Genomic DNA, 11,917 nt, shown 5'->3' on the forward strand with positions numbered 1-11,917 from the left:
CAGTCAGTGACTGACGGACACTGTGCTGCTGTGGTGGTTTTTCCTGCGCAGCAAACCTGGCCTAACTGCTCCACCTTGCCCCTCGTGGGACTGCGCCATCGACAGATACGAAGGGGCTTTTGTCTTTTGGCTCTCTGGGTTTGGTCGTCTTAATTTTTAGATTGACTCGTATCAGAAATGCTGTTTGGCAGTGTAGCCCCACGAGTAATTGTCACAGCAGAGTTCAGGGGTAGCAAAATGCAGCGTGGAGGAAGGGAGGCTGGTATGAGTAGCTCGGAGAAGAAGGAGTGGGTGAGAACATGTTAAACAGGTTTTTCAGTGAAGGAAAACTGTAATTACAGCTTTAGGTTAGGGCTCAAATCTACAAAATCATGGAGTTTTTTCGGAGCACAGGAGGCCACTCACCTTTTCCCCTAAGGACCCACCCGAACTTCTTAAAAACCCCGGCGCAATCTCCACCTGCTTCAAAGACTAAGCAAAAGGGGGGCTTTTAATGAGACAACGAGAGCGGCCAGCGCAGCCGGGCTGCGGGCTGGGGCAGCGGCACGGCCCGGCACGGCCCTGCCGGGAGGTGGCAATACTTGAACGCTGCAGACGGATGCACTTGTGCGAGCGTTTCTGGCACTCTCCCTTCCGCCCTGGCTCTTGCTGTGCCTCTGCAGCAGGGAGGAACTTGTCCGTCCGTTTGCTGCTTGCTGTGAAGCAAAGTTCCATGTGAGGACAAATCATGAATTATTTGTATCGCGAATAACCATTAGCTGTGGGTGACGGACGAAGACTTTTAAGACTCGGTGTCCCCATGTCTGCTAAGTGATACCAGCAGAAAGATATGGAATATGTCCCACACATGCATAGAAGAGAGCGAGGATGGCATCTGGGTTGAATAGTACAGGGGAACATTAAGCTAGCAGTTGTAATTACCAGCCCTCAGTTTAGTGAGGAAAGAAAGCCTGTAAGTCATGCAGAAAAAGAAGAAGAAAAAAAAAGAGAAGAAAAAATGCACCGCCTGATTCTGGACAGTGAAGAAAAACAGCAGTGAACAAAAAGAATATCCCAGACTCAGATGGAAAAGAGCCACTTCAAGAGTCAGTGTCACCGTTCCCCAGCAGTGTGTCCCAGTCCTGCACGCCATGGTGCGACGCGAGACAGTGGCACCACCGCATTTGGGCCCTGGCTCTCCCTGCCAGGGCGGCTTGCGGGGCCGGTGGTAGTGGGGACTGGTTGTAAGGCTGATGGGCAAGACTCAACAGCCGAATGCCTCCTGCAGTAACTACGGGCGGCTGGGGGCTGAGATGGAAACACCTTTACTGGGGCAGCCAGGTAACCTGTGAAGGTTTGCAGCTGGAAAAGGAGGGGAGGAATGAGGGTGGAGCATGCAGCGACTATCAGAAAAACAAAATGTGTAGGGAAATAAGTTGTCTCCTGTTAGATTGATTAATAGTGCTGGAAAAAAGAGACAAGCCTGTGGCATACACGTCTTCCTTTAGGCTTGTATTACACCATGGATTCCTGTGACACAACAGTCAGAGTGATGTAGCGCAAACCTGACTGAAAACAAGAGTCCTCCAACTACCCAGAGCGCTCTGAAGCCAGGCTAGCACTGTGCGTCGATCTCCAAATGGGTATGTTTTCTTTTCTGTCATATATTTGTTAATTGAGGTGAATACCCACTGGGTTCCATGGCGTGTAATTAACTCTGCACCGAGTATAACCACTGCTTCCCTGAGGCAGTGGAGATGTGCGCATTTCTTGATAACCAAAGCAGCAGAGGAAACAAGAGGCAGCTAGGGAAGGCATTACACTGCTGTCCATTAAAATTCATACCTTTAAAGGTAAGTAGCACCTGGATGACCAGTCCAGTGTGAACATGCATAGATCATTAACGCCCCACACCTGTCTACCCCTGTGAATGCCTTAAACTGTCAGGGTAAGAGCCCGTTTGGTCCAGGCCTTGCTTAACTGTAAGGAAGTGCTTGTGGAGGAGTCCCACTGCCCCACGGGTGCAGCTCCAGCTGCTCGCCTGGCACACCCTGTGCAGCAGCGGGTTGCTAAACTGAGTGCTAGGCTCCCTGTGCCTCTGTCACGTTAGAAATACACACTGCAAGAAAAAAATAAAATAGAAACAACTTTGCAAAGAAGGGTTCAATACCACAGAAAATAGTGTGAGCCATCAGCCCACGCTGCAGCGCAAGCATTACTTTGCATGGACACTCACTCGTCTGTCCTGCCGCACTGGAACCAGCCAGTGGCTGCACTGACGTCAACATCTGTTATTTCTTCTTCCTCCTTTGTTAAAGTGAAATTGTGCCGGTTTCAGCCACAGCAAGAGTGCCAAGACTGTAACTGCGCACCTGAGCAGCAGAACAGGTAGCAGAGGCTTTTTATAGCTGTCTCTTGCACAGTTTGAAGACTTTGCTTTAAAAACATTACACACACACGCGTGTGTAGTTTCTCATCATTTTTTCCTGCCTATGTTCGATAACACCCTGCCCTACTGCCTCAGTTCTTACTACACAGCCACTGTAGCTGTATCTTCAGACCTTGTTCTAATTTACGTGCAGATTTCATCAATGATGTTATCAAGTGATTTCCATCTGACTGGTGTATCCAGTATCCTGAAGCAATGACCAGCTGGCAAAGAATCGCTGATGTTGGTCTTGAGTCATATTTCTAGAAGATAGCAAGGAAACTGCATGGAAGGGAACGGCTGGGAGGGGGGCAGGGTTACATCAAGAGAGGCACCAGAGAAACAAGCTCGCTGAGCTTGCCGAAGAGCGGGACTCGGGGGTATTTTTTCCACTCTACTTTGGAGCAGTTGTAAATTGGCTGTTTGGCTTCGTTTAATGTTCCTTTTCCCAACAGATGTGTAATTTGGAGCCAGTGCTTCCCTGTGTAATAACACATCTTAGCCATAGCTGGGTATAAACACCTAGATTATCAATGTCATTCTGTTTCAGCAAGATTTCCACTCTTGCTAGTAAATCCCCCAAACTGGGCCGTTTATACGTGTGTAGCTACATTCCTCTTCTAGCAGCTTCCGCGGGCCTTGTTCTGACTACTATGCAAACGGGTGCTTAAATGACAACAGAAGCATCAGCAGCCAGCCCTCTCCCAAAGCCCTCACACTCCCTCTGACTGCCAAAGGACAGCGCAGAGAAGTGATGCACAATAAACTTCAGCCACCACTGAAAGGAAGGCTCTTTCTCCCAGTATGACTGGTTTTCTAGATAATATGGCCTCTTTAAGAGAGCAAATACAAAATGATACAGGTATTTGGTATCAGATGGCAGTGGTGTAAGAGGACCCCCCACACACACCTTGCACTGGGGAGCCACCTCAATTTTTGCAGGCTCCCAATGCACTAGAGCATAAACTTTTTTTTTCTTTTTCTTTTGCAAATGTGTTGTTGACTCTGTCATTGATACATGCATGTCTTTGGCTATTTTAAAATCTTACGTCCACTGGTATTACTGCTTCCCCAGAGGCATGCAGTAACCAGGTACTATTTTTAAACTCTTCAGTCAACCATGACTTCCTTTTTATCTGTCCACTCTGTAGCTGCTGTAGGGAGTGAGCATGGCATTCCTCATCTTTTTGTGGTTTCTACTTATAAGGAATAGGCAGGACAAGTAGTGATTCTTGTTGGTGCTGGAGTACTACACAAGTTAGATTACAGGATGAAGTACAGATTGAATCATGTCTCAGAAATTCACCCTCCAGGGTCACATTGTACCCGAGTTAATGCAAACCAGAACTCACACTACACAAGCACAAGTACAAAGCTCTCAGTTTGTTCCCAAAGCTCCCACAGCTTTTTCCATGTCAGATATATATATATATATATATTCTTCATATATATATATATAAAAAAAAACCAAACCAGAAACTAATAATACAACACATTCCTGTGTTTGTTTGCAGAAGTGTATGTGGGCAATTTCTTGAGTCATTTAATTACAAGGAAGCTGAGGTCTGAACAAAGAAATACACTCAAGCTTTGTTTGGTTATTGAGGGCAGTCATTGTCTTCCTTTCCCCCCAGATGAAAAAGTCCCAAGGTGTTTGAAGCACAGCTAGAAGGAATGGAGACATCAGATGCCACACCAAACCTGGACACTGATACAGCTGTGAGATTGCTGGTACCTACATCTTTTGCTTGAAAACTGCATTATTTGGTGGTAGTAAACTGCTGGGCCCATGAAGGCAGCAGGCCTTTCTGCTTGGCCACCAAGCATCAGCAGGACCCTGCTGATTACTATCCATCATGCGTTAATAAGCATTTGGGGGTAAGGGGGTGTGGAAAATACTGGGAGAACCTTGAAACCATATCTTTGAATACACTGTAACACACACCAGCTATGCTCCCAACATAGTGCTGTGTTGTGGGAAAGGAATCAATCAGCCCTTCATCCTGGGACGACCAGGGGACTATGACTCATACACCAAAGCACAGAAAACAGTTAAAGAAGAGCTGCGTCCAGGTCCAGGGCACTGTCATACAGTCCTGCAGCCTCTCAGCCATGTTTCTGCAGGAGCGTCTCAAGAGCAACAGGATGAGTAGAGCCACTTCAGGAACTAATAAGAGAAAGCGTCAGGAATAGCAATCATAGCTCTGAAATACTAATATTTGTTGCAATTACCTGCTGACAGTATTTAAATAAGGAATGCTATGCCAGCAAAAGCAGAGCTATGTGAGAATGTTCTGTCATTGTTTTACTGAGTGCATTAGCTTTTCTTTATTGCATAACATGCAGTTATCTCTTAATTTACAGGTACTTTGCTTAAACTGTTGTACAGGACATGATGTACCAAGACAGCATTGCTGAGGACAGCCACTTTGAGTATGTGTTTTAAAGATCTGAGTTATACAAAAAAATAAAAAGCAGGCATAAGGCCTATTTTTTTTTACATATGTTCCAGTCCTATTCTTTCCATTTTACTATATCCCATTCCTACTACCTTGGGCAAAGCAGCAGTCTTGAGTCTGAATTTCAGTTTGTTTTATTGCCAACTAACATAAACTTTAAATTATCAATTCTGGTATTGAGAAACAAAGAGAAGCAATTAAAAAAACACGTAGGTGAAATACATCAGCTTCCCCCCAGACACTGTTCCTGCGCCCTTCCTGGTCTCCCATCCCCTCAGTGCCTCCAAGGAGGCCATGGATGGCACAGGGGGTTGGGGTGAGCCGCTGTGGTCCTCTTCTTTTGCTGGTCCTTGTTTCTCACTGCGCTGCTCTGGTGTGGTCTTCTCCTCGAGCCGCAGTCCCTCTAGAGTCATACCTCCTCCAGTATCTTCTGTGTGCCTGCCCCTGCTCAGGGTGTTTCTTTGCTCCAGCACTTGCTGGTGACATCTCTTTGCTCCAGCCCTGCTCAGGCTGTGGGCCAGCACAGGGTGGTCTGTGACCTCCTCCTCCCAGGTCACCCCTGCAGTCCCCAGCTACCAAGACCCTGCCAATTATGCCCAATGCACCTGCTCACTTCTCTATAAGACTTTGTGCCACATATCCCAGAGTCACCAAACCCCTTTACACACGTGAGTTATCTAGGGGCAAAATGGATCGTTTTTTAAGTAGTTTAGAAGGTCATTGGTACATACGGACAGCGTAAGAGAGAGTGAGTGAGTGAGTGAGACTTGTTAATTCCTAGATCCACCTAACTGCTATGTTATCTGGGGTTAGGGCAGCAAGGAGGACATTTCGTGAGTGCTATGGGGCAAAAAGCAATGTGCTCTGAGCAAGTGTTGTGCCTTGAGCACCCGTCACAGACCATGATGAGGGCTCATAGGATGGGAATAGCACAACTAAGTAATTCTTCATAACATTAGCAGAAACTGTCCCAAAGGTGTTGTTTCTGTTATCGCTAAAAGCTCAGTTATGCTAAATCCAGGAGACTGAAAGTGCTCAGCAGGGAAGGCAGCTCCAGTGGGCTGAGAGCTGGTGACACACCCAAGGAGCTCCCCACAGCCTTCTGCTGCCCAGCAGTGTGTCCTGGGTGGGTGCCCACACTGGGCACCCCAAAACTGGCCACACAGCCACAGACCCAGCAGCAGGAACAAGAGATATGCTAGTCCTACCAGCCTGCAAAAATGCCAAGGGGAAAGAACAAATGCACGTGTGATTTTAAGTCTTGTCAGCGCTAGAGATCTCGTAAGCAACCACAGCGGTGGGGATGGGAGGCAGAGGAGGAAAGAGAGGGGAGTTGGGAAAAGGATTTGGGTGCAAGGCAGAGCTTGCAAATCGTCCTCCCGAGTACAGAGAGCCTGCTATGCTCCACACAGGCCTTCCCTCCTTCATGATCCCCCGCACCACAGCTCTTTATTTGCTTTCCTCAGACTCACAGACTCCTCCCCAGCTGCTAGCATCCTGAAGCCTAGGGAAACAGTAATGAGTGACCTTGCCAAGTGCTAGGAACAGGTGAAAGGGTTTAACATAGGGGAAGGGGAAAGCAAAAAGCAGGAACTGGTGTTATTGGTACTCCTTCCCTCTCCACAGTGTGGTACATGTTGCATCCTATGCCCTGTAAGAGTGCTCTTTTAAGGTGTGGTCAGGCACCACTGGTATGCTTACCTGCCACCAGAAACCATCAACTCAAATGTAACCCAGGGCAGCTATACAAAAACATGCACACACTGGTTCCCAAGCCAAAAATCACAGCAAAAAGTATAGCATGTTGGGAGGGGAGAATAAAAATAATTAAACAAAAAAAAAAAAAATATTCAGAGACTAACCTACTGTTCACTTGATTGGAAATGCAAAGCAGTGTGATGGCAGTGAACTAGCTGGCCCATAGAATTTCCTCCAGAAGGCTAGCTTGTGCTTGGATTCAACCCCAACACACAGCAATCAAAGCTGTGGTCAGATGGGGAACCTGCTGCACCACTCTTTGGAGTCAACCAGTGCCCACCCCATGCATTCCCACCCTGTTGGATTTAGGGTGCACAGACACAGAAGGTTGGTTGCATGAGATGTTTATTTGCCTCTCCTCCCATGTTATAGGGGAAAAGTCCATGTTTCCTTAAGCAGTTTCAGTCCTAGTGCGTCCGGTCGTACGTGCCAGCTCCCTTGTAGGCTCCAACGTAGCCACTGTTGTCCGTCAGATCCTGGCGGCCAGCAAGACCCTTCCCTTTGCCACTCTCATCAAAACGCTCTTTGTGGCTGCCGGTGTATTTGCTAGTGTCCGTCAGCCTCTCGACCCCACCAACCTTGGTGGCTTTCTGCAAGAAAGGAGGCCGGCAAGAAGCAGCCAGCATTAGGAAATAGCTCACAAATAAGCTCTGCCCTACACGTGAGGACAGCACACTTCCCTACAGCAGGGACGAATGGTCCTGTGGCAGCTCAAGGTGTACAGCGAGTGAGGAAACTCATACTCACCGTGGCGCCCACGCTGCCGGGCTCCTTCCCCTCGATGAGGCCATACACTGCCTGCAGCGCTTCCTCCGGTGATTTGCCCTTGAAGCGCTTGCCGCAGAGCTCCTTCATGGCCTGCTGGAACTCAGCAAAGCTGATGGTGCGGGCACCCTTGGTCCTATGGTGAGGGGAGACCAAAAGGAAAGTTACCTTGCTGCTGGGTGTCAGCCGGGTGGGAACCCCCCAGGGCTGCCCCTCTCACAAGGGTCTGCCTGCCTCCGGCCCAGCTGTGCTGCCCACTGTGCCTCCCTGCAACACTCACTTGACTTTGTTGAATACAATGTCAACGTCAGTGCTGGTCACGGCTTTCCCATCCATAATTCCACACTCTTTGCACATCTTGGAGAAGTTTTTCCCCGTCATGTCATTGCCACTGGCAGATGTGTCACCATACATCGCAAATTTACGGAAAGCATTTTCTACCTCTGACATCTTGCTGCTGTGGAGAAAAGAAGTTGGCAGGGAAGGAGCTGAGGGCCATCTGCAGCTGCTGGACACACACCCATGTCCCACGCACCTTGTGTCCAGCAGAGCAAGGGGCACCACCCACAGGTATCTCTCCACCATGGGACAAACATGACGACCACACAGGTATTGACATAGAACACCTGGGATCCAGGCAGGATTAGGGCATGGATCAGCTGGGACCCAAGGCAAGGCAAAGGAGGGGTGGAGGTGGGGCTCTAGGGTGAATTAATGACCACTGCATGTGAAGGAACAAGGCATCCAAAGCTTCTGAACCTTTTTGAAATACAAGTTTCAGTTAGACTGTCTAAATAACAAATGCCTGCATTTGTAAGCTGATTTATGCTTTGTCTGTTACTGGATGATAAAGAGTCTAAATTTGTCTTCTAGGCTCCAGATAAGTGCCTAAATCTCACAGATCATCTTGCAAGTAGTCACCAAGGAGTTGTCCCCATCTTTCCCCATCACACTTCATCCCCTGACTTGCTCCCTTAATTAGGTTGTCCTCATCCCGACACCAGTAATTTTTCCACTACTGATCAACTTAGACCACCGCAACCAGGTATCAGGGGTCTCTGAGAACACAAAAGCCATTGCTCGGCTTGTAAATCAGTCCAGCATGACTTGAGCAGCCAATTCCTGCTGCTTGTGAGACACCCTGGAACCCTTTTGAAATACCCACTGCTTCACCCAGGGGCTCTGGATCACAAGGCTGTTTGCAGGCTGCCATTTAACATAAACCTTGTGTGGGTCTGCACCTCTCCAGAGCAAAAATCAGGCAGCTTTGTACCAGGGAGGCTGTGTGCTGCAAGCATGAAGGAGGCTCCAAATGTCCTTGCTCGGAGCCCTCCCAGGACCCTTCCCTCCGTCCCTGGAGGTGTGGACCCAGCTCACCTGTGTAAGCCAGTGGTGATGGTGCTGGTGATGGTGCTGGCACTTTCCCCGCTGTCCTGGAGGGAGTGGGCACTCAGAGCCACCCCTAGTGCCTTGCTGGCCGATTGTCACCTCAGCAACCACATACGTCACAGTCCTTGGAAGGCCCACCACAGGGCGGGGCAGGGGGGAGGGCGGGGCAGAGAAGGAGGGGGACAACCCTGTGCCACCAGAGACATGGTGGCCCAAACCCCTTGCGGGGGGTTATTGGACCTTCAGCCCACTGTGGGACAAAAAGACAAATACTGCACACTCTTTAGCTAACCATAGGCATCACACACTGGAAATGTCATCCGTACTGGGACATGCACTCTGAAGGGAAGGGGTGTTTATCCCTATAACCAGTAAATGCAGCCAGTCCTTGCTCCTCCTTCCTCAAGGAGCTGATCTGCTGCCAGCGTGCTCATGCCCTGGCTAGGCAATGTGCCCGCACACCTTTGGGGGTCATCAGGAAATCAATAACTCCAAAAAACAGGGTGGGGTGGGAAGGGGGAGAGACAAAACACCCATCATCTATGAAAAAACTTTGAGAAACACGGTTTTCCACTCATAAGCTAACAAACAAAGAAGATGGAAATTGGACCTGGGAAGTTTAGGCCAGCAATAAGGCTCAGCTTGCACCCTGGCAGTCGTACCATGTTTGTAGGGTCACTGTGATAGCACACTGTTAAAAAAGGCATTTCATCTTTGTGGTTCATGTAAGATTAAATTAATGTGCCTTCATTGGTTGATTTATTTATCTTCCTTAAGCTGTGCTTAGCAACATGGAACCATGTATAAATACATCTTATTTCAGAAATATTTTATTCTCACCACTAATTAACAGGCATGTACTTTCCAGTCTTGCTGTTGGTTGCAGCAAGGCCACCGCAGCACCGTGAGGTTGGCCAAGCTCTACCCATTCCAGGAGGAAAACCTTGCAGATACTGCCACATGCTCATCGCTCCTGCACTTCTGCATGGCCTTTGGTCTTCCTGTTGGACTGACCATAATTCTTCACCAATTACATTGCCACCCAGAGACACTCGTTTGCCCTTTGGCAGGTTTAGTGTGAAGGGCGCTGGACAGCTGTCAGCCTTGAAAGGTTCTGGGGGCAAGGGGGGGTTGTCCAGGCAAGGGTGAAATGTCAAAAACACGCCTGGTGCCACCTCCTGCTGCTGCTGGGGAACACAGCCTGGCATCCCACCCTGTCAGGGTGACAATGTCGCAGTCCTGGCACAGCCATGCAGCTCACCTGTTCTGCAGTGCCACTTGCTGCTGATGAGCCAGGGGCAGAGACTAAGGATGCCAATGTAAACCTCAGACAAACGATTGGTGGCAGTGCTGTATCTGCCTTTTCAACAAGTGCTAACCACCCCAATGAATTGTTTCCTCTTGCCTTGTTGCAGGCGGCCTGTTTTGGGGCTGTCCCAGCAGGAATGCCAGTCTCACTGCCTGTGCAAGGAAAGCAGGAAAAAAGTGAGGCACTAGCTGTTATCACAGAAATGATGATGTGCAGGGCAGATGTGCACGTTGTTGGTCAGGATTTTTTTTATATTCTGGAAAGGTGTCTCTTTTCTGTGGCAGAGTGTATTTTTGGAACTGAACTTTTTTTCCCCTTTTAGTTACAGCATATGACTTTCTTTAAATTGAAAAATATATACCTAGCTTTAGGTGATTAGGTGAAGCTGAAGGACCCAGAAAGAAAGCAATACTGTCTTAGAGTGAGCAGCCAAGCGCCCATAAATTTCAAGGTCAGGAGTTCACCTCTCTTTTTTGGCCTCTAACTCAAAACCACTTTGGATCGATTCTGTGATGCCAACAGCTTATTTGTTTCTGCTCCTCACAGCCTGCATGTAGCGATGAATAAACCAAAAGGTCACTTCCCTTTAAGCTCTTGGGGCAATGCTCCCCAGCCATAAACTCAACAAAGCCGTAAACAAAAGCAGCTCAAAACAGCCATGTTTCCAAAACTGCAGAGATTGCCAGGGAAGGTGGGGATCCTGTGGATCTGGATGGAAGGTGGGGATCCTGTGGATCTGGATGGCCTGATGGTCTCATCCAACCCCCATCTACCCAAAGGACAAAGCCCCCTCTCCAGCTATGCACCTCGCAGGCAGAGTGAGCATGCAAGAAGCTCACCAGAGGTCACCAATGTTTAACTAAAAAGAGAACTATGTTATTTCCAACCTTGTGCGCATTTAATTCATTTAACCTGGAGGACAGGACTTTAAAGAGGCAATCTCTAGAATGATAGCACGTAACTGACAGATCACACAGCAAAATTGTTTTAATATGTTCCAGATGTATTGGTTCAGTGAAGTTAATGCAGAGATTAATCTGAATCACTGTGCCTATGGTCTTTGCTCTTCAATTTTCTCATGGCTGCATGCCAATTTTTTTCTGCTTTCAACTGCAAAGCTTTCAACAAATTTGGGCCAAGGGAGTACACAATTTGGTCCCAAGTAACTAGTTAAGTATTTGAAGTTGTTGCCAGCCTTTTATGAGCTCAGTTTAAAATTACATTTAGGGAAGTTTGAAGCATCTTAGATAAGACAGGCACTGAAGAGATAGAGGAGGGTCATCACAAAAATTAAAAAAAAAAAAAAGGAAAAAACAGTATCCTACTGAAATAATATAAATAACATATATAAACAGACATGTACACACACTATTCCCCTGTTCTTTAAGCAAATGCACCATCGACAAGAAATTCTCAAATTATGAAAGGATATGCTAAGTTGCTTAAATCTTAAATCTTCAGTTGTAGGGAAGTGATTTATTCTGTATCAGTAAAATGCTTAGCTGCAAAACAGAGACAAGAATTCAGCATTCTATTCAAATACTTACATAAATCTGCAGGAAAGTTGGAAGACAGCTTTGATACCATCTTCATGGAAGTAGCATTATTTATTTAAGGAAAAATAGTATTTTGAAGAGACTAAAAAGGACAAAAAAAGAAGTTAGGACATCTGTAATACTGAAGCAATCCAAACTAGCTCTGCAGAATAGCAGAAATCCAGGAGAAAAGATTAATGTCTGAAACTCTTTTGTAGGCAAGAAGAATATTAACCTCTGCTGTTATGAATAAATGAATTCTAAATTATTCTTTGTCTGCTAGATTTTATGAACC

The 11,917-nt window shown here is 47.4% G+C and overlaps 1 protein-coding gene across 1 annotated transcript; it reads right to left on the minus strand.

The window, feature by feature from the left end:
• Positions 1 to 7,031: 7,031 nt before the first annotated feature.
• On the minus strand, positions 7,032 to 7,839 carry LOC309602052 (tubulin polymerization-promoting protein family member 2-like; the record flags this gene model as incomplete). Its single annotated transcript, XM_082335354.1, has 3 exons — positions 7,032 to 7,214; positions 7,372 to 7,525; positions 7,670 to 7,839. The coding sequence occupies 3 exons, from the start codon at positions 7,837 to 7,839 to the stop codon at positions 7,032 to 7,034; spliced, it is 507 nt and encodes a 168-aa protein (XP_082191480.1).
• Positions 7,840 to 11,917: the final 4,078 nt, after the last annotated feature.

This window comes from Platalea leucorodia, assembly GCF_965183815.1.
Source record: "Platalea leucorodia genome assembly, chromosome: Z".
NCBI classification, from domain to species: Eukaryota; Metazoa; Chordata; class Aves; order Pelecaniformes; family Threskiornithidae; genus Platalea; species Platalea leucorodia.